The sequence below is a fragment of the Antechinus flavipes genome, chromosome 5, assembly GCF_016432865.1.
Source record: "Antechinus flavipes isolate AdamAnt ecotype Samford, QLD, Australia chromosome 5, AdamAnt_v2, whole genome shotgun sequence".
Taxonomy (NCBI): Eukaryota; Metazoa; Chordata; class Mammalia; order Dasyuromorphia; family Dasyuridae; genus Antechinus; species Antechinus flavipes.
The window spans coordinates 200,932,721-200,956,929 of record NC_067402.1 but is presented as its reverse complement, the minus strand read 5'-3'; the positions used below and the strand labels follow the sequence as shown (position 1 = coordinate 200,956,929).

General features: G+C 34.8%; 1 protein-coding gene across 1 annotated transcript in view; it reads right to left on the bottom strand.

Moving 5' to 3' along the window:
* The window catches only part of FBH1 (F-box DNA helicase 1), a 97,699-nt gene that overhangs the window by 20,042 nt on the left and 53,448 nt on the right, over positions 1-24,209 (bottom strand). The window contains exons 11-15 of the mRNA XM_051961854.1: positions 6,466-6,553; positions 6,298-6,384; positions 5,034-5,170; positions 1,548-1,647; positions 1,342-1,463 (exon numbers count right to left, since the gene is read on the bottom strand). Of these exons, the coding sequence (XP_051817814.1) occupies positions 1,342-1,463; positions 1,548-1,647; positions 5,034-5,170; positions 6,298-6,384; positions 6,466-6,553 (534 nt within the window). The remainder of the gene's footprint in view (positions 1-1,341; positions 1,464-1,547; positions 1,648-5,033; positions 5,171-6,297; positions 6,385-6,465; positions 6,554-24,209) is intronic.

Below are 24,209 nucleotides of genomic sequence, written 5' to 3'. Positions count from 1 at the left end.
GATAAAGCCAATAATTTAAGTACATATATTTCTCATTATGTCTTGGGTGGAGGATATTGCAAGAGAAATTCTGGGTCATGCTTCATTTTAAAAGATAAATCCCAAATAGGCAAGGCCGAGTCCATTTAATTAAGCTCTTGCTGAGTATCTACTATGTGTTCTATAATACTAGATGCTATAGAGGCCTAGAAAAAAGGACATTAGATCTTCTTTTTTCTAGATACAAACCACTTCTTGGAATCTGGGATCAGCCAACCCTACAATGAAACAAAAACATTTTGTCCTGTTCTACTTGTAAGACTAAACATAGAATGTAATAAGTTATCCAGCACCATTCACAATGTTAACTGGAGATAAAAGCAAATTACTTAGTATAGGGTATAAAAATCTGTTGTTAGCTCAGTCTGAAATGATTCTTCTTTCTGCATTTCCCCATAGCTAAGTGTTTCTAAATAAAAACTTCTTCTGACCTAACCTAAATCATGAGCCATAACATTTATCATGACATTAGTATAAAAGATACAAAAGAAGTTTATTACATGGTTCATGTCCTGAAAGAATTCACAGTGTTCTCAGGGAAACAAAGCACACAAGTATAAGCTGGTCAGAAAATATCAGACATTATACAACAAAGTATTTGGTTTTTATGTAATTAAGTTCCTTAACATGGTATAGTCAGTTTTGTTATGGATAGTTGGGAAGAGAAGAAATTAACTAGATTTTGTACAATGTTCAGTGTATGTATAATGTTTAAAAAGTATTATTTTTATTATGATAAACATAAAAGATCCTGGAAAACATTAGTGTTTTAAATTTATAAAGCATAGAAGCTTCCCTTCGGAAACCTAATCTCTTCGAATTCCTTGTGAAAAAAAAAAAAAAAAGATACTGGTACATTCTTAAAAGACATGAAATGATTTGTCCCATGGCACATAAAAGAACTAAGGCTTCTAGCTCCAAATCTCCAGTCCAAAACTCTAACCAATTATGGTAGTGCTACTTTTGGATTATGCATAATCATCCTGATCAATTCTGCAGTAATAAATAATGATAATAAACGATTGGAGACTCAAAACAAACATGTACGTGTGAAATTAGGGCTTACATTTTTAAAAGAGTTGAGTAGTCAACATAAGAGGGTCAACTCATTCACATAACCACTCAATTGACAAATGAAAGAGATAAAGGACAGAAATTTCCAACAGTCAAATAAATATTCCCTTCCATAACTTAATTAATCAATTTATATTTCTTGCACCAGGTATTTTCCTCTCATGGAAGAAAGTATATTTCTCTGAAAAGTTTCAGTGCATGAAGCAATCAAAAGAAATTCACTCTTACCCCAATCAAATATATTCTTGAGGGAGTTTTCCCTTCTGTTACCCGTACTGCTTCATCAAACACACTCGCATTGGTTCGGCACAACAAGGCAATTTGTCCTTCTGAACTGCCTCTAATGGTACCTTTTGAGACAGAAACATAAATTCTATAGTAAAGAAAAAAATTAATTTTTAGAACCCATATGGCAAAGGAATTAAGAATCTTACTCTTTTGGTTTCCTCCAATCAAAGTCTTCCTCCTGACTTTCTTACAAACATCCAAGAGAGTGGCTCCCACATAAGCAATTTCAGCACCAAACCTAAAACTCTGTTGAGAAAAGTCAAGAGATCCAAAGAATTGGTAGCTGCATCCCAGCATACAACAAATCCCTATCAGTCAGCAACATGAACAGTAAATTAAATCTTAATCAACAGTAAATTAATATAAATATAGACATGCACTAAAATTCTCAGCATTTAAAGGAGAATAATAATTATTAATTAATTGAACTCATTTGCCTTGCTAAACATAATTTCTGACTCATCCTAGGTAGAAAGGATATTTGGAAATTTTTTAAAATAAAACTACATGAAACTGTGGTATATGAATGTTATGGAATATTATTGTTCTGAAAGAAATGACCAGCAGGATGAATACAGAGAGGCTTGGAGAGACTTACATGAACTAATGGTAAATGAAATGAGCAGAACCAGGAGATTATACAATACTGCATGAGGATGTATTCTGATGGAAGTGGTTATCTTCGACAAAGAGAAGATCTAATTCAGTTCCAATTGATCACTGATGGACAGAATCAGCTACACCCAGAGAAGGAACACTGGGAAATGAATGTAGACTACTTGCATTTTTGTTTTATTTCCCCAGGATATTTTTACCTTCTGAATCTAATTGTTCTTGTACAACAAGAGAACTGTACAAATCTGCACCCATATATTGTATCTAAGATATATTTTAACATGTTTAACATGTATGAGACTGCCTGTCATCTAGAGGAAGGGTGGAAAGAGGGAAGGGACAAGTTGGAACAGAAGTGGGTGCAAGGGACAATGTTGAAAAATTACCCATGCATATATGTGTTCTGTCAATAAAAAGCTATAATAAAAAAAATTGATAATTCTAAAAAAATAAATTACTTTCACATAAAATAAAATAAAATAAAACTACATGTACATAAATTTACCATTTAGTACCTATTAAGGTTTTGTAATTTCTTCGGTGGTCACTTTCTCCATTGATATACATAGTTGGTAAGTTTTAGAAGATTGCTATGGAGCACAAATTCACTACTCTATATAACAAACCTGAGGATGAACTTTTCCAATCTTCGAAAGACTCGTCTTTGTATAAGAGATAAGCAATCTACCACTAGGCCCCTTTTTCCACTAAAGTCCTACCCCCATCCCTAAACATGACATGAAAGTGACTTTAGTTTTTCAAAGGGTATAATACTACTAATAATAACCAGCACTTGCATAGTGCAAATAGGTTTGTCAACTGGTTTACAAATTTGACCCTTAAAACAACCCTGGGAGCTAGTTGCTATTATTATCCTCATTTTACAAATGAGGAAACTGAGGGAAGACATTTAAGGGGCTTGCCCAGGTTCACAGAGCAAGTAAATGTCTGAGGCAGATTTAAATTCAATTCTTCCTGACTTCCAGGTTCAGCATTCTATCCATCTGTAACATCTAGCTGTCTGTCTCTCAATGCCAGCAGAATGCTTTAGCATGTTAAGAAAGTCTTTAGATATGAATCTGATGATGGGGCTCTAACTGGAGTCTGATTATTATGTAGTCTCCCAAGAAACTATTAAGTGTGTTTTCAAACATCATTCTCTCAGTCATCTAGGACTGAAACCTCAGAGCCATCTTGCCATTTAAAAATGTTTCATGAGGGAATGGTTTCCCAATCAATGAAGACAAATAAAGTAGTATCTGGATGCTGATAGTATGATGTGGTGAAAACAATGCTGGATATGGAATTAGAATTCCTGAATTCAAATCCTGGATACCTGTGAAATCTTAAGAAATAAGTTACAGGATACTTCAAAAGTGCCTCACTGAGCTGGGTGAGTATAGGGAGGGTGAGAGTACAAAATGAGTAGCACAGAATCTAATTCACCTACAAGACATCTTGATGTTATGATTCTTTGACCTCTCCCATCTCCCTCACCTATGATCCAAATTCTTTCAATTTTATTTGTTTCTCGTCTATATACGTTCTTTCCTTTTGTCTTTCTTTTGATACCACAGAACAGATCTAAAGTTAGATATTCACAGAACCATAGATTTTAAAGGTTATCTAATTCAACCCTCACATTTTACAGATAAATAAAATGAAACGCTAAGATTATATTACTTGCCCTAGGTCATATATGTAGTAGACACTGGAAATAGAATCGGAATCTAGAAGCTCTATTCCCTTAGGCTTTCTTTCCATTTAAGGACTTGTTCTCATACAAACACTATGGTACTATTCTCTTTTTGTGTTCTACCTTCCTCTATACAGAGGTTCTTAATCTAGGGTCCAAGGATCCCCCAGAAATCCAAGTAGACTTAGTTTCAGGGTCATGAGGTCCATGACTTGGATAAGAAAAAAAATTACATCTTTCTTTCAATATAATTGATTTCCTTTGTAATCCTATTATTTTATGCATTTGAATCTGACTGTGTCAAAGGAATCTAAGACAGATTAAAAAAAACTAAGAACTTTCTAAACAGATACCAAATATTTGATATACCTCAGCTATTCTCTGCCATTTTTAAGGATTCATGTCTGTACAGTCAGCTATCTGGCTCTGATATAGGGTCATGTAAACTTCAAAGCATGTGAGGACGCCCCTTGTCCCTCAATTTCAAAACAATTCATTTCCATCACTACTAATTGCCATGCATCTATGTTCTAGCCTAACTAACCTATTGCAGTTTTCCAGTCTCACCTTGCCCTCATGACTTCTCTCTATGCTCACCATTCCCTTATGTTCAAACACTGTAAAAGTGAGACCTTCATGAATCCTTCCCTAACACGTTCCCCTAACCTCCCAAAAGAATCCTCTTAGGCCTCTCTGTGGGTTCTCTTCTGTTCACATATTTCATTCTAACTTTCATTAGTTATTCGTGTGCCACCCAACACGCATGTGTACACGCACGCGCACACACACACACACACACACACACAGAGCTTCTTGTGGGTTTGGGTTTTTTTTTGCTTCAATGTAGGACATATAACATTCTTAATACATATCTGCTGAAATAAAAATTGTGGAAACTTTAGGATCAGCTTGACTGACTAGTTCTTTTTAATTCTTACAATCCTGAAAGCTTCTCCTCAACTGAACAAAAAAACTTATTTCAAAGAGCTATGGTTCCAAATCCATTATTTGACGGACTGAGCTGCTCCAGACTTGAAGATAAACAATATCTTATCTTGTAATGAGTCATATAAGAACCCATGTGAGAGGCCTAAAGTGTCTGTAACAGCAGCCAAGCCAAAGTGGTAAGGTATACACACTGTATCAAAAGGAAAGTTATGGCCATGGGTTATGGTGTGGCTTTGGTCACTGCCAGGAGCCCCACTCCTTTTCAAACACCACCTACACCTAATTCACAGATGGACAAACAAAAGGGCAAAGGGAAGAAAGCACAATTAAAAAAACATCAAAATAACGTTTTGGGAGTTGAGAAAGTTCTTACCTGTGTGAGATAGAAGAGATGTGTGTGTGGCACTGCAAAAAGGGCATTAATAGCATACCGAAAGGTGTAGATCTGTTGGTGTGGGTCCCCTACAAAGATTTTTCCACATGGCTGGGATAGAATAATGTCTATGATGGCTACAAACAAAAAGAAGAAAAGAGCATGATATCAAGGAACTATAATCAAAAAACCAAAAAAGAAATAATTCTTCATAAGGAAAAGAGGAAATTAAAGTTTCTGAGCTCCCGCCAGGGCATTTTAGATAAGCTTCTTGTTCTTTGTTTTTCTTAAGGACTAAGTAAATTAATCAAAACCAAAACCTTAGTAGTCATTCATGTACTTTATCAGGAACATATTTTTTACAACTACAAATTGTTCTCTATATACGCTAACAATCTGCAATGAAGCAAACATTTACCAAGTACAAATATCCTTAGAAAATAAGCCAATATGCTCTGCCTGTTTTATTCCCAATTGGAAACCAGCAAGATGCCTCAGAATTACATTCACATGTGTATACATGCTGTGTACATGTTTTATCCATGTGGGTATTATCCGTAATAAAATTTTCATCCTAAGATTAGTGACTCTTTGCCATCAGCCAACTGGTTCTCAGAGAAAGCAAATATATATAACACAAAACATAAGTAAGAAAGTAAGCATATTTACCTTAACAAGATATACTTCAAAATAGGACACAAATGTTTTGGGATTGATTTACATCACTGCTTCCTTTTTAAGCATGAATAATTCATATTTATATGGCTCTTTGAGGCCTACAAAAAATGTTCCTCATAACAAACCTATAAAGCAGGTATCATTTTTATAGAAAAGTAAACTGAAATTCAAATACAGTAAAACATACACATGGTTAGAAAGAATTAAAGACAAGATTCAAAGTCAAGTGTCAATTCTATCAAGTTCAGCACGCCACTACATACCAGGCTACTTCATAAAAATGGAAGTGGAAAGAGCTTACAAAGCTGTAGGGCTTACAAAATGTTTTTATGTCCATTTTACAGATGAAGACACCAACATCTAAATAGTATTTAAAAGAATTGTTCAGGACTATACATTTAGTATCAGAAGAACTATCAAAATTGTAATGCCACAACATATATTCATATACATATATGTAGCAATTACATATACATATATACATACATATATATGTGGGTGTGTCTCTATGTGTAAAAAGAGAGAACAAACATGCGAGAGCACAATTTTTTCTTATTTTAGAATTATTCCTATGTTTGTTTATTACCTGGAGTACAGTCCTGAGCCTCATCCACAAAGATGGCATCATATGCACCAAAAGAAGGCTTACTAAGTTGCCAAAGTTTCAAATAGCCTAAAGAGACAAGAGATTAGGTTCAAATCATCAGAGTAAACAAGCTATATTCTACATATAAAACTCATGGTAAACTCATACCATCATGAGTCATGTGATATGCTTCTTCTCTGCATTCTTCCAACTTTTTCATTTTCTCCCAAAGTCTGGCCGCTTCATATGCACCATTCTAGATAGCAAAGCATATTGTATCAAAATTGGGTTCCCAAATGAAGACTACGGGCATAATCTACAACAGTTTCTTACAAATCAAACTAGAATTCTGATTGGAAACAAGTCCAAGTTCTGTGTAAACTCGTCTATCCTCTATACCCTTGTAGTAAGACTAGAATACAAGGAGAACACAAGAAAGAGGAAAAGGAAAAACCACAGAAAATGAAGAAAGTTAAAGTTAATTTTTAAAGTTTATAAGACATTAAAAAGACAGTTTTGCAGACCAATGATTACTGACTCATCAAAAAGAAAAAGTGATGGGTACAGAGAATATCTTGTGGATCACTGTACTTGATGAGGAGCTACAGATTCTGTTTCTAACACTGTACATAATAAACATACCCAGTAGTTCCATATACTGATATTAATACCAAATTTACCTGTAAGGAATAAAGGGAGGACATATGTGAAAAAAATCATTAAAATGGAAGAAAGACTCTATTAAAAAAAAAAAACTTTAATAATAGTCTAAGTAGGCAATGTTAGTGTGAAGTCTTGGATTTAAAGAGTCAGAGAGCCTAGGTTCAAATCCAGACTGCTATTCTCTATGTATGTAACTCTAGACAAATTACTTAAACTCAGCTCTGGACTCTTGTTTATTCAATTATAAAATGAAGCCTTAAGGTTCTGTCAAGCTCTAAATCAGAGCTTCTTAAGCTGGGATGCAGGAATTTAAAAAATATATATTCTGATTATTGCTTACTATCTTGGGGAAGGGGCAGGATGGAAGAGGAGAAAAATTTGGAATATAAGGTTTTGCAAAGGTGAATATTGACTTTTGCATGCATTTGTAAAAATAAAATACCATTAAAATTTTCTGATTATTGTATTTCAAAATAATAAGTTTCCTTTGTAACCTTATATATCTTATTTTATACATTAAAAAACTGTTCTTAGGATGTCATAGGCTTCCCCAGTTTGCGAAGGTCCACTGTAACAAAAAAGATTACAAATACCCCACTTTTAATCTACAATCCTATGATCCTAAAGTTTCAAGAGTTAGGGAAAAAACTTCATGACAGTTCCAAGTTATCAAATTGTCTGCATATATAGCTACTGGAAAACATAATGATAACAAATGAAAAATTAAAAGGATTAGTCTCACCATTTAATATTCAAACATTTCTTAAGTGTATCCTAGGTAATAGCAATAATAAAAGAAATAACTACCAGTTGGCGAATATAACTCAAGACTGAACTGAGACTTTGGGAAAACCTGGGATGGAACTTTCAGATTTGCAAAACACTTTATACATACTAATTTGATCTTATGTATAAGACACTGTGTTGAAATTGGGGATATTAAAGTGGTTTTTTTAAAGGAACAATTCATATTCTAAAGGAGCTTATATTCTATTTAGATGGTAGAGAAGAATTTCAAATTACTCTAAAAAAATTTAAGGAAAGAACCTTCTCAATTAAAAGATTAAAGTAGGTTTCCAGTAAAGAGCTATATTTAGATTGATGCTTACATTAAGAAAATCATTCTGAAAGTCACTGAAGACTTCCGGTTAAGATGGCGGAGAGGAGGCACACATCTGTGTAGCTCCATGCTTTCTCTTACTATCCATTTCATTACAAGCCTCTGAATTAATGCTTGACTGAAAAAAAAAAAAAAAAAAACCCACAAACAGTTACCAAGAGAAGCCATCCTTGAGATTCGCCAAGAAAGGTCTGTCTTTACTGGAGGGCTGGGACGGTTTTAGATCGGGCGCAGGCTGAGGGCAGCGGCAGTGAGAGCACGGGAGCAGAGCTGAGAGGGGGTGGGGAGTGATTGCAGCCGTCTCTGCGGGGAGAGCTTCGCTACAGGTTTGGATACCTTGCCCTGGCAGCAAGTCAGCAGCCCAGCAGAGAAGCTAAAAACACCGGGGTTGAAGAATACAACCCCAAACAGCTGGAGTCTCTCAGGACCTGGCCGTCCTCCCCTTCCCCCCCTCCCCCCACAGTGACTCAGCACGCTCTGGGACCTCAGAGCGCAGGCGCAACACAGTCCTGCTAGTGCCTCACTGCTGCCCCCTGCAGTCTGGAGAGGAAGCTCGGTAACACCACCCAGCCCCTCCCCCAAAGAAAGACTCCAGTTTTTTCTGTTTTTCTTTGCTAGTTTGTCTTTGATTATTAAACAGAATGAGCAAGAAACTGAAGAGGACTTTAACCCTTGACAGCTTCTACACAGATAGAGAGCAGACTCTAAATCCTGAGGAGACTAAAAACAGACAGTCCCCAGGTGAATCCCCAAAGGAGGAGATCATCTGTTCCTCAGCACAGATGAATCTCATGGAGGAAATTAAAAAGGCTCTCACAAGGGAGCTAGAAGAAAAATGGGAGGCTTGGCAAAAGAGCCTGGAGAAGTCAGTTAAAGAGAGAGTGGATAAAGAAATAAAATCCTTGAAAAATAGGATTAGTGAACTGGAAACAGAAAACAGCTCTCTAAAAAACAAAATTGGCGAAATGGAAAAAAATTCCACAGAACAAAAGAACTCAATGGGACAATTAGAAAAAGATTTTTAAAAAGTGAGTGAAGAAAATACTTCACTGAAAATCAGAATTGAACAATTGGAATTGAATGACTCGAGGAGACAAGAATCAGTCAAGCAAATCCAAAAAAATCAAACAATGGAGAAAAATGTGAAATACCTTCTGGGGAAGACAACAGACCTGGAAAACAGATCCAGGAGAGACAATCTGAGAATCATTGGACTCCCAGAAAAACATGATGAAAAAAAGAGCCTGGACACTAAGAAAATTCCCAAGAAATTATCAAAGAGAACTGCCCAGAAGTCATAGGAACAGAGGAAAAAATAAACATTGAAAGGATTCATCGATCACCCACTGAAAGGGATCCTAAAATCAAAACACCAAGGAATATAGTGGCCAAATGCCAGAACCCTCAGACGAAGGAAAAAATATTGCAAGCGGCTAGAAAAACCCAATTCAAGTATCAAGGAGCCACAATAAGGATCACCCAGGATCTGGCAGCATCCACATTAAAAGATCGAAGGGCCTGGAATATGATATTCCGAAAGGCTAAGGAACTTGGTATGCAACCAAAAATAACTTACCCAGCGAGAATGAGCATCTTTTTCCAGGGAAGAAGATGGACATTCAATGAAGTAAGCGAATTTCACTTATTTTTGATGAAAAAGCCAGAACTTAACAAAAAGTTTGATCTACAAATATAGAACTCAAGAGAAATCTAAAAAGGTAAAGATTAATCTTGGGAACTATATTTCGGCTATAAAGATGTATAAAGAATACATGTATACCTTGTTCTAGAAACTGATGTGGAAAGGACATTGTACCAGAAAAAGGGTAAAGTGGGGGTACTACATCTCATGAAGAGGCATAGGAAACCTATTATATCTGAGAGAAAGAATGGAGGGGGATGAATATAGTGGGTATCTTACTGCCTTCAGAATTGGCTTTAAGTGAAAAATCTTAAGACATATTCAATCTATGGTGAAACTTCTCCCACCTCATTGAAAAGTGAGAAGGGAAAAGTGAAAAGGGAAGGAATAAGCTAAGAGGAAGGGAATACGGGAACTGGGAGGGAAAGGGGTAAGACAGGGGGAGGAACTCTAAGGCGGGGGGAGGGATACTAAAAAGGGAAGGCTGTGAGAAGCAAGTGGTGCTCACAAGCTTAATACTGGGAAGGGGGGTAAAGGGGAAAAAAGGGAGAAAAGCATAAACCGGGGTTAACAAGATGGCAAGTAATACAGAATTGGTCAATCTAACCATAAATGTGAATGGGGTAAACTCCCCCATAAAGAGGAAGCGGTTAGCAGAATGGATTAAAAGCCAGAATCCTACAATATGTTGTTTACAGGAAACACACCTGAAGCGGGGAGATACATGCAGGTTAAAGGTAAAAGGTTGGAGCAAAATCTACTATGCTTCAGGTGAAGTCAAAAAAGCAGGGGTAGCCATCCTGATCTCAGATCAAGCTAAAGCAAAAATTGATCTAATTAAAAGAGATAAGGAAGGGCACTATATCTTGCTAAAGGGTAGCATGGATAATGAAGCATTATCTATATTAAACATATATGCACCAAGTGGAGTAGCATCTAAATTCTTAAAAGAGAAACTAAGAGAGCTGCAAGAAGAAATAGACAGTAAAACTATAATAGTGGGAGATCTTAACCTTGCACTCTCAGAATTAGATAAATCAAACCACAAAATAAATAAGAAAGAAGTCAAAGAGGTAAATAGAATACTAGAAAAGTTAGATATGATAGATCTCTGGAGAAAATGTAATGGAGACAGAAAGGAATACACTTTCTTTTCAGCAGTTCATGGAACCTATACAAAAACTGACCATATATTAGGACATAAAAACCTCAAACTCAAATGCAGTAAGGCAGAAATAGTAAATGCATCCTTTTCAGACCACGATACAATGAAAATTACATTCAACAAAAAGCCAGGGGGAAGTAGACCAAAAAATAATTGGAAACTAAATAATCTCATACTAAAGAATGATTGGTGAAACAGCAAATCATAGACATAATTAATAACTTCACTCAAGAAAATGATAATAATGAGACATCATACCAAAATGTATGGGATGCAGCCAAAGCGGTAATAAGGGGAAATTTCATATCTCTAGAGGCCTATTTGTATAAAATAGAGAAAGAGAAGGTCAATGAATTGGGCTTGCAACTAAAAATGCTAGAAAAGGAACAAATTAAAAACCCCCAGTCAAATGCTAAACTTGAAATTCTAAAAATAAAAGGAGAGATCAATAAAATTGAAAGTAAAAAACTATTGAATTAATTAATAAAACTAAGAGTTGGTTCTATGAAAAAACCAACAAAATAGACAAACCCTTAGTAAATCTGATTTAAAAAAGGAAAGAGGAAAATCAAATTGTTAGTCTTAAAAATGAAAAGGGAGAACTCGCCACTAATGAAGAGGAAATTAGAGCAATAATTAGGAGTTACTTTGCCCAACTTTATGCCAATAAATTCGACAACTTAAATGAAATAGAAAAATACCTCTAAAAATATAGCTTGCCCAAACTAACAGAGGAAGAAGTAAATATCCTAAACAGTCCCATCTCAGAAAAAGAAATAGAACAAACTATCAATCAACTCCCTAAGAAAAAATCCCCAGGATCAGATGGATTTACATGTGAATTCTACCAAACATTTAAAGAACAATTAACTCCAATGCTAAATAAACTATTTGAAAAAATAGGGATTTAAGGAGTCCTACCAAACTCCTTTTATGACACAGACATGGTACTGATACCTAAACCAGGTAAGCTGAAAACAGAGAAAGAAAATTATAGACCAATCTCCCTAATGAATATTGATGCTAAAATCTTAAATAAAATATTAGCAAAAAGATTACAGAAAATCATCCCCAGGATAATACATTATGACCAAGTAGGATTTATGCCAGGAATGCAGGGCTGGTTCAATATTAGGAAAACTATTAGCATAATTGACTATATCAATAACCAAACAAACAAAAACCATATGATCATCTCAATAGATGCAGAAAAAGCATTTGATAAAATCCAACAGCCATTCCTAATAAAAACACTTGAGAACATAGGAATAAATGGACTTTTCCTTAAAATAGTCAGGAGCATATATTTAAAATCATCAGTAAGCATCATATGCAATGGGGAAAAACTGGAACCTTTCCCAGTAAGATCTGGAGTGAAGCAAGGTTGCCCACTATCACCATTATTATTTAATATCGTATTAGAAACACTAGCCTCGGCAATAAGAGTTGAGAAAGATATTAAAGGAATTAGAGTAGGCAATGAGGAAACCAAACTATCACTCTTTGCAGATGATATGATGGTATACCTAGAGAACCCCAGAGATTATACTAAAAAGCTATTAGAAATAATTCATAATTTTAGCAAAGTAGCTGGCTACAAAATAAATCCCCATAAATCCTCAGCATTTTTATACATCACCAACAAAACCCAACAGCAAGAGATACAAAGAGAAATTCCATTCAGAATAACTGTTGATACCATAAAATATTTGGGAATCTATCTACCAAAGGAAAGTCAGGAATTATATGAGCAAAATTATAAAAAAGTCTCCACACAAATAAAGTCAGACTTAAATAATTGGAAAAATATTAAGTGCTCTTGGATCAGCCGAGCGAACATAATAAAGATGACAATACTCCCTAAACTAATCTATTTATTTAGTGCTATACCAATCAGACTTCCAAGAAAATATTTTAATGATCTAGAAAAAATAACAACAAAATTCATATGTAACAATAAAAAGTCGAGAATCTCAAGGGAATTAATGAAAAAAAATCAAATGAAGGTGGCCTAGCTGTACCTGATCTAAAATTATATTATAAAGCAGCAGTCACCAAAACCATTTGGTATTGGCTAAGAAATAGATTAGTGGATCAGTGGAAAAGGTTAGGTTCACAAGACAGAATAGTCAACTATACCAATCTAGTGTTTGACAAACCCAAAGACCCTAACCTCTGGGATAAGAATTCATTATTTGATAAAAACTGCTGGGATAATTGGAAATTAGTATGGCAGAAATTAGGCATGGACCCACACTTAACACCATATACCAAGATAAGATCAAAATGGGTCCATGACCTAGGCATAAAGAATGAGATTATAAATAAATTAGAGGAACACAGGATAGTTTATCTCTCAGACTTGTGGAGGAGAAAGAAATTTGTGACCAAAGATGAACTAGAGACCATTACTGATCACAAAATAGAAAATTTTGATTACTTCAAATTAAAAAGCCTTTGTACAAACAAAACTAATGCAAACAAGATTAGAAGGGAAGCAACAAACTGGGAAAACATCTTCACAGTTAAAGGTTCTGATAAAGGCCTCATTTCCAAAATATATATAGAACTGACTCAAATTTATAAGAAATCAAGCCATTCTCCAATTGATAAATGGTCAAAGGATATGAACAGACAATTTTCAGAGGATGAAATTGAAACTATTACCACTCATATGAAAGTGTTCCAAATCATTATTGATCAGAGAAATGCAAATTAAGACAACTCTGAGATACCACTACACACCTGTCAGATTGGCTAAGATGACAGGAAAAAATAATGATGAATGTTGGAGGGGATGCAGGAAAACTGGGACACTAATGCATTGTTGGTGGAGTTGTGAACGAATCCAACCATTCTGGAGAGCAATCTGGAATTATGCCCAAAAAGTTATCAAATTGTGCATACCCTTTGACCCAGCAGTGTTTCTATTGGGCTTATATCCCAAAGAAATACTAAAGAAGGGAAAGGGACCTGTATGTGCCAAAATGTTTGTAGCAGCCCTGTTTGTAGTGGCTAGAAACTGGAAAATGAATGGATGCCCATCAATTGGAGAATGGCTGGGTAAATTGTGGTATATGAATGTTATGGAATATTATTGTTCTGTAAGAAATGACCAGCTGGATGAATACAGAGAGGACTGGCGAGACTTACATGAACTGATGCTAAGTGAAATGAGCAGAACCAGGAGATCATTATACACTTCAACAACGATATTGTATGAGGACATATTTTGATGGAAATGGATTTCTTTGACAAAGAGACCTGAGTTTCAATTGATAAATGATGGACAGAAGCAGCTACACCCAAAGAAAGAACACTGGGAAATGAATGTGAACTATCTGCATTTTTGTTTTTCTTCCCGGGTTATTTATACCTTCTGAATCCAATTCTCCCTGTGCAACAAGAGAACTGTTCGGTTCTGCAAACATATATTGTATCTAGGCTATACTGCAACATATTTAACATATATAGGACTGCTTGCCATCTAGGGGAGGGGGTGGAGGGAGGGAGGGGAAAAATCAGAACAGAAATGAGTGCAAGGGATAATGTTGTAAAAAAATTACCCTAGCATGGATTCTGTCGATATAAAGTAATTATTAAATAAAAATTTAAAAATAAAATAAAATAAATCAAAATCAAAATCAAAATCAGAGAGAAAAACAGAGCAATAAATAAATAAATAAGTGAAAACAAATAAATAAATAAATAAATAAGTAAATAAGTAAATGAATAAATAAATGAGTAACTAAATAAATAAATAAATGAGCAACTAAATAAATAAATAAATGAGTAACTAAATAAATAAATAAATGGATGGATGAAAGTCACTGAAAATGTAAGAACATAAAAGTAGGAAGATAGTACAATAAGTTCAGGAAACAATCTAGTTTGGCAGAAACTTGAATTGCTTTCTAAGGAATAATAACGAAGCAGGGCTAAAAAGGTAGTTAGGATTGTATGCAGATCACTAAGGATATTTTGTATTATAGATTACTGACAGTTTATAAAAAGACAAATGACATAATCCAGTGTCTCAAGAAGATTATTTTGGCAGTTTTGTAAAGGACAGATTAAAAAGCAGTCTGGATGAGAAGTGCTGAGATTCTGAATAAGGCGGCAATAGTATAAAAGGAGAAATGGGGAAAGATATTGTAGAGATGTCTAGACAAAATGGCTGTGAAACTGATCACAACTAAGTCTGGTTCTCTTGTACCGTTTAAAAACAACTACAAATGCATCAAATAAAAAGAATGATAAAAAAAAATGAAGGCAGAGGAAAAAACCTTATAAGAATTTTGTATTTCATTTTGTTCAATTTTATTATGTCATTTCTCCTAAATATATGGCTATCTTCTGTTAATGTCAATCTCATCTGCCTAAAACTTGACTCATGGAATGATAGTACTGTGGGAAGACTTTTAACATTCTTGAAATAAGAGAGGAAAAAGCAAATAAAGCATCTTCAAAAATTTTAAACTCTTCTTGGGGATATAGCTAAATTTGTGGAAAGGATTCTCTAGGCTCTGGACCTCAGATTACCTTAATGCCATGTAAGTCTCCTATACTCTTAATTAGTCCATTATAACTTCTTTAAAATTTAGCTTTATATTTTTCTAAATAGGATTTTGAAATTCAGTATTTAATTCTATAACTTGGTCTATTTAATAATTTGTTCTAATGTGTCAATTCAACCTTAATCAAGGGAAGCATGGTAGGTTAGTACATTTTACAGACAATTTCATGTTCAAAAATCATCTCTTCAATGTAACTTTTCTCAATCCAAGCTTTGTTAGAAACTCTAATTATGTTTTTACCTCTAAATTTCTGCATTGTGATAGATTCCATAATATCAATGGGGAGAAAATTCTTCCAATAATAAAACCCTAACAAGAAAATCCTCATAGGAGAATTACCAGAAATCTTAAAGAAATTAAGAAGTACAAGGGGCCTCAATACAGTGAACAAATACTATGAAATGAAAGTAAGTATGGAAAAAATTCTAGAAGGAAAAAATAAGGTTATAATAAAGGTACCTCTAAAATATAGACTGGCCAGCCTTCACTTTCCTTCTAGTTCTGTTCATGATTCTATAGACTTCACAACCATGTCCCAGTTCCTGTTGGCTCATTCTGGAACTTCCCTCAATATTGGGACCTCCTAATTCTTAATTTGGAATTTGGAATATCTTTTTGCAAAGTCAAAGCCTTTTTCCATCCTAGAGTCTCTATTTGTGGAAGGCCCTGTGTGACTTTATTCCAAGTTTGGGTCCCATCATTTCCTGCCCAGCCTTCTTTCATCTGCTCCCTTTTATCTATGCTCTTGGAAGCACATATAGAATATAGGTTCTTGGGAGACAGAAATGGGGACTGTAGCTGGGACTACTTCACAGGTGGGTGGGAGATGGGGATGCCTCTGCTCATTCCTCATAAGCTTTGCTCTCCATTGCTGCTGGCCTGTCCAGGCCCAGAAGGAGAAGCAGAGCCCAGTTGTCAAAATTCTGAGCACCCAGAAAAATTTTGAAATGATTGGATTTGATACCAGATGAACAGCCAAACCTTCAACCAATCAAATTTTACATCCCTGAAAATGAATCTCCACTGAAATAACAGCTTAGGAAATTAAAAAAAAAAAAAAAAAAAAAAGAATGGGATCAACAATATTAGGCAAAGTAGAACCAGACATTAAGTAAAGAAAAAAACAAATTTATTCATATAAGATTAAACCTGGAGGTCTGGGAGTTTCTAAGAAGTATTTTGAGAAAAGAAAAAAAAAAAAAACACACACTACTTAATTCCTAAGATATGGCTGGTTTTGACAAGGTATCCTTAAATAAAAATTTTCAGAAGCATATGTACTATAATAAGGTTTTTATTTCCCTCTCCTTTTTATAACAAACAATTGAATACATCAAACTACAGGGAAGACAACAATCTTCCCTGCCTACCTTAGAGTGAGAATCCAAAGTGATAAGATAAAAAATCATAAAATGAAAGAGTTGGAGAGCACCAAAATGTTTAGGCTAAAAAATACCTTAGAGTCACTATAGTACCTGAACTGAGAATCAGAATTAGAAGGGCCCTATGGACCCCAGAGCCATGGAATAGTCACTGAAAGAACCTAATAACCATAAGCCAGACCACTTATGTGACATAAGCCAATATACTCATTGTCTTCACACCTTTCACTTGACAGATGTGGGAAACAAGCTCAGGAAAGGAAAAAGTACTTGGCCAAGGCAACCTAGTATATTAAAGGCAATTTCAGAGCTAGAATACCCAGCTCATGTGTGCCAGGCCAATGTTTCACCAACTATCTTTCTGTTCAAATGTTCTGTAAATTGTGGAAGGCCTTATTAATTACAAAGTTCTTTTTACAAACATTCTCAGTTATTAATACAATGCCTATTATTACAGTAGCAAAAACTAAAGCACAATTTACTACTTCTGGGCGATCCATGTCATCTCCAAAAGTGAAAATCTGATATCTGCAATATAATTTAAATCCTTTCTTTATCCAAACAAACATCATGTTGGAAAAATCCAACTGTAAGAAATAATGTGGTGGCACATTGCTATGATTCTGTTTTCTGTAAATTTCTATACAAAGCTAGTTTCCCAGGCCCCAGAAAAAGGCAATAATTTAAGTACTGAGAATAATTTAAGAGAAACTTATTGAAAGATGGCTTCACAAATGACCAGCGGGATGATTTCAGAAAGGCCTGGAGAGACTTACATGAACTGATGCTGAGTGAAACGAGCAGGACCGGAAGAGCATTATACACTTCAACAACAATACTATATAAAGATCAATTCTGATGGACATGGCCATCCTCAGCAATGAGATGAACCCAATCAATTCCAATAGAGCAGTAATGAATTGAACCAGCTACACCCAGCGAAAGAACTTTGGGAGATGACTATGAACCATTACATAGAATTCCCAATCCCTCTATTTTTGTCTGCCTGCATTTTTTATTTCCTTCACAGGCTAATTGTACACTATTTCAGAGTCCAATTCTTTTTGCACAACAAAATAACTGTTTGGACATGTATACTTACATTGTATTTAATTTATACTTTAACATATTTAACATGTATTTGTCAACCTGCCATCAGGAGGGAAGGAGGGGAAAAGTTGGAACAAAAGGTATGGCAATTGTCAATGATGTAAAATTACCAATGCATATATCTTGTAAATAAAAAGCTATAATAATAATTAAAAAAAAAAAAAGAAAGATGGCTTCACTTGTACACATTCTTACTAAGTGGACAGAAGCTTCATGCTAAATATTTAATAATATTCATATTAAATATTTTTGATGAAAAAAGGAAAAAAAAATAATGCAGGCTCCTTGAGGGCAGGATTTACATGCTTAGTGCCAAGCCTACTACATAGTAAACATTTAATAAACTGTCTCCTTCCTACCAATCTAACACAGGAATTTCCAGAGCTTACACTAATTACAATGCATGTAAAAGAAAATAAAACAACCATAATATAAGAAAGTCTAAGGATTCACTGATAGGTACTACTGCCAATCAAAATTATTAACATGTAGAAACATTTTAAAAACCACTTCTTATATATTCCAAGTACAGACTTATGCTATACAAAAACCAGTGGGCCTCAGCATCAGTTTTTGCAACTTACTATAATTTTTGTTAAATGGGTGGGAAAGATACAATGGCATTTTAGGGGGCAGAAAGGAAGGTAAAGATTTACACATCAAAGAACAGAGAGAAGAGAGAAAAGATCTATATCAAGTAAAATAAAAACGTTAAGAGATAAAGCTGGAATTTGCAGAGTAACCAGAGCCATTAACCCTAGAGCTACTTATTTGACATGTTCAACTTAATTAGGGTAATAAAGCTGAGCCAGAAATTCTCTTATCACTAAATAATTATTTGAGATTGATTGATGCCAGACAAATTCTACAAGCCCTAGCTAGCTGCTGCCTTAAAGATATGATGTAATAATAGTGAAAAATTCTCTTATGACATCCATAAAATTAAGTAACAATGCTAAATGGAGAATTTAAAATGATGAATATTAAAACTTACAGAAAGAATGGTAAAAAAAAAAAAATCTCAAAGAAGCAGGATTCTAAATAACAAAATGGAACAGGCAGAACAAAAACAGCAAGGAAGAAAGAATGAACACAGAGCAAACTCAAAAAATGCTAAAATTGAAAACTCTTAAATATCTATAAGGCAAAGTAATAGAGGTAGATTGCAGAAGTGGGTGAATTATTTAATTTGGGATCTATAAGTTTCCCCAAATATGTGCAGAAACAAAACCTGAAACTGTAATGTCTGGGCTAGCTTTCTGGAGGGCCTTCGGACCAGCCTTGGTCTCAGCCGAATAATTACTACAAGAATAGTCAGGGATAAAGTCCAAAGTCTTTATTGTATCCTTCAGTTTTTCCCAGTCTGCATCAGCAGTCTCAATCAGTCAGCCACTCAGCAATCTGCACATCTCAATGTAATGTCCTGCTTTCTAGAGCCCTCACACTGGGGTGGATTAGCAATCTGGAGGGTCCTTGGTCTTAGTGGAGAAGTGATGAAGGCAGGAGAGCCACCATGAGGCTGGTCAAGTCTTCGCTCCTCTGGCTGAGTATGTTCCCAGTTTATATACTCGATTACAATTAAATCAATTCATTCTACTGAGTATAAACCAATCATTATATCACTAAGGAATCATTATTTGCTGTAAGATTAAATCAATCATACTGAACTAGAGAACTATTAATCACCATGCTAAACTAGATAACCATTGTCTTATCAATTCCACTGAGTTAACACCTTTCTCCAGAGTTCTGGCCCATTACACCATATTATATTCCAGAAAATCTTAAAAGAAACTGTCCATAAGAACTAGAATAGAAAGCAGGTTGCAAATCGATCCAATTATGATGATAATTTTTCTTCTTTGATTTTCTTTAATCAATTTTCATTATTTGCAGAGATTAGAGACTTTTCTTCCAGTTAGAAGGTTATTAAACTGGCTGAAACCTATTCCAATGGGATGTGAAAATTTACTTAATAACTTCAAACATTCTTCACAAAAGAAGTAAAAAAAAAGAGAGCCAAGACTTCACAAAGTAATTTGATTTATCCTCTTTGAGGAAGTGACATAAAAGGCATATATCTCCTTTGTCAATCAGCACATTGTGAACCCTCTAAATATAGTTTAATCTATAATTGGCCTTAACTTAAGAGTCTGTTTAGTTTTTTTTCTTTAAGGGTTTTATGATATGACTATTTAACTGAGTTGGTTCAACTTTTGTGAAACTGAAGGAAGCACAGGATTATAAATTTGTCTTTTTAACTTTGATAATCTAAAAGAATGTATGAGATTGTAATATGTAAAAGAATTTCTATCACAAAGATATAATTTTGTCTATAAAAAAACTCTTTAAAATTCTAATCTTTGTTTGGATATTTTTTTTAAAATTCTGAACCTGTGCTTAAAACATAATAAGAACTATAATTTCTACACTGATAAGACTTATTTCAACAGCAGCAACCTATAATAACCAGAATTCAAAGAGCAGATATTTCTCCCATAATACAAACTACAGGAGACAAAAAGAGGACAATCCAAAATTTAACTAAACAGTCACCAATTTCTAGAGTTTCATATCAAAAGGTTCTTAAGACATATCAAGGAGAAAATAATTTATATTATCAAGAATCACTCATTCAGATTTTATAAAAGTCTTTGCAACAAGAACTAAAAGTCAAGGACAATAGTTGGAATGCAATATACTAATAAGCAAGAGAAATTATTCTGAACCTCAAAATCACCTATCCTGTAAAACTTATTAGCATATACCAAAATATAACAGATGGCTTTTCAATAAGGTTAGAGAATTTGTTTCTTTCCTGGTAAGAAATGCAGAAAGAAGAGCCTTTGGTATAAAAAGTGACCCAATGTTGAAAATTTAACCTTCATCTAGTGACCTCATTAGTTTTCATAGGTTCAATCACACAATCCTTTTGTAAATAAATTCCAATTCTATTGAGCGATCTCCTAGAATGTCTGTGAGACATTCCAAACCTACCATCTCCCCAGTAAACACTGCTATTTTTCCAGTCTGCTCTATAGTACAGTGACTAGAGTGCTAGTCCTGGCATCAAGAAGACCTGAGTTGAAATTCAGCCTCAGATACATACTACCTATGTGATATTAGGAAAGCTGCATCAGCTTTCTCAATTATAAAATGGAGATAATAAAATCATCTACCTCTCTCACAGTTCTTTTCCACTCCCTCCTCCTTCCTCAAAGATTATCTTGTCTGTTCTTTACTTTCTGTCACTGAGCCCAGTCAATCACAGAATCATAGTTTTAAACTTAGTAGGGCCCTAAAAGCCCCATCTTTCTAATTATTTCATTTTACAGATGACTACACTGATGCCTAAAAAAGGAAAATGACTTGCTATCACTTCTTTCCAGCTTACCACCACACCAAGTCTTATCAATCCTAGCTTCTCCACATCGCCAACCTTTACCCCTTTCTCTCTTCTCATCATATCACAACAGACCAGGCTCTCACATGAAGGATTCCAAGATCCTCTTCATTGATCATCCTCTCCCCAATACCAGCACACTGTTGATGGAGCTCTAACTGTTCTGTAAAGAAGTTTAATATTATGCTAAAGAAGCAAAAAGCAGTTAGCTGGCATTGTGGACAGAATACCAAGCTTGGAGTCAGGGGCTCATCTTCATGAGTTCACACTTATTTACTAATTATATGACCTGGGAAAGTCACCTCACCCTGTTTGCCTCAGTTTGCTCATCTGTAAAATGAGCTGGAAAAGGAAATGGCAAATCATTCTAGTATCCTGACCAAGAAAAACCCCAAATGGGGTCACACAGAGTTGGACACGATTGAAACTCAACATCAACAAAAAAGTGAAAAAAGTGTCCTTGCTCTTTTTGAACCTGAAATTCGAATGCTAAGCATAGCTCCTCAAGGAGATCAAAGACAGAAACAAAAGGTCCCACTTACACTACCAAAGTTTCCCCTTTCTCAACCCCCTTGGGGATTAGACAACTTTTTCACCCTAAAAAGCAACAAAGTCATCCCCAGTATTTGATTAGACCAGGGAATTGGTCAAAAACTTCTTGTATCAAAACCTCTGAAATCTAGATATGGAAACTTGGCCATAGAAATAAAGGGCTACTGAAGTGGAGTTGAAATACTAAGCAAGGAGGGGCTCAATCTATCCAAGCTAAGTGCCTTGCTTATTGAAAAAGAACTCTATTCTAATTATGAATAAATAAACCATATTTTGTTAACTGTTGAATTATCTAGAACTATTTCATTTTGTAGTATCACAATTGTTTCATTTGGTTCAACACTGAATCTACCGACCTGAGTCAGGCCAACCTACTAAAAAAATGCAAATAATATTAAATGTGCTTAACATATTGTTTAGTTTTCCAGAACTCCCCATAAATCCTCAGCATTTTTATACATCACCAACAAAATCCAACAGCAAGAGATACAAAGAGAAATTCCATTCAAAATAACTGTTGACAGCATAAAATATTTGGGAATCTATCTACCAAAGGAAAGTCAGGAATTACTTGAGCAAAATTACAAAAAACTTTCCACAAAAATAAAGTCAGATTTAAATAATTGGAAAAATATTAAGTGCTCTTGGATAGGCTGAGCGAATATAAGAAAAATGATAATACTCCCTAAACTAATCTATTTATTTAGTGCTACGCCAATCAGACTGCCAAGAAAATATTTTAATATTCTAGAAAAAATAACAACAAAATTCATATGGAAGAACAAAAGGTCGAGAATCTCAAGGGAATTAATGAAAAAAAAATCAAATGAAGGTGGCCTAGCTGTACCTGATCTAAAACTATATTATAAAGCAGCAGTCACCAAAACCATTTGGTATTGACTAAGAAATAGATTAGTTGATCAGTGGAATAGGTTAGATTCACAAGACAGAATAGTCAACTATACCAATCTAGTGTTTGACAAACCCAAAGATCCTAACTTTTGGGATATGTAATGGGCTGAGGCTTGAGTTGGTGCCATAGAGTATGGTCCAATTACTATTTAGCCTCATGTGCTTGGGACCTCAGTGCACCAACTCAAGCCTCAGCCCATTACAGGGATAAGAATTCACTATTTGACAAAAATTGCTGGGATAACTGGAAATTAATATGGCAGAAATTAGGCATGGACCCACACTTAACATCATATACCAAGATAAGATCAAAATGGGTTCATGATTTAGGCATAAAGAACGAGATTATAAATAAATTAGAGGAACATAGGATAGTTTACCTCTCAGACTTGGAAGAGTAAGACATTTGTGACCAAAGATGAACTAGAGACCATTATTGATCACAAAAGAGAAAATTTTGATTACATCAAATTAAAAGGCCTTTCTACAAACAAAACTAATGCAAACAAGATTAGAAGGGAAGCAACAAACTGGGAAAACATCTTCACAGTTAAAGGTTCTGAAAAAGATCTCATTTCCAAAATATACAGAGAACTGACTCTAATTTATAAGAAATCAAGCCATCTCCAATTGATAAATGGTCAAAGGATATGAACAGACAATTCTCAGATGATTAAATTGAAACTATTTCCACTCATATGAAAGAGTGTTCCAAATCACTATTGATCAGAGAAATGCAAATTAAGATAACTCTGAGATACCGTTATACACCTGTCAGATTGGCTAAGATGACAGGAAAAAATAATGGTGAATGTTGGAGGGGATGTGGGAAAACTGAGACACTGATGCATTGTTGGTGGAGTTGGGAACGAATCCAACCATTCTGAAGAGCAATTTGGAACTATGCCCAAACATACCCTTTGGTCCAGCAGTGCTACTACTGGGCTTATACCCCAAAGAAATACTAAAGAAGGGAAGGGACCTGTATGTGCCAAAATGTTTGTGGTAGCCCTGTTTGTAGTGGCCAGAAACTGGAAAATGAATGGATGCCCATCAATTGGAGAATGGCTGAATAAATTGTGGTACATGAATGTTATGGAATATTATTGTTCTGTAAGAAATGACTAGCAAGATGAATACAGAGAGGTTTGGAGAAACTCTCATGAACTGATGCCAAGTGAAATGAGCAGAACCAAAAGATCATTATATACTTCAACAACGATATGAGGATGAGGATGTATTCTGATGGAAATGGATTTCTTTGACAAAGAGAAGATCTAAATCAGTTTCAATTGATCAATGACAGAAGCAGCTACACCCAAAGAAAGAACACTGGGAAATGAATCTAAACTGTTTGCATTTTTGTTTTTCTACCCAGGTTATTTT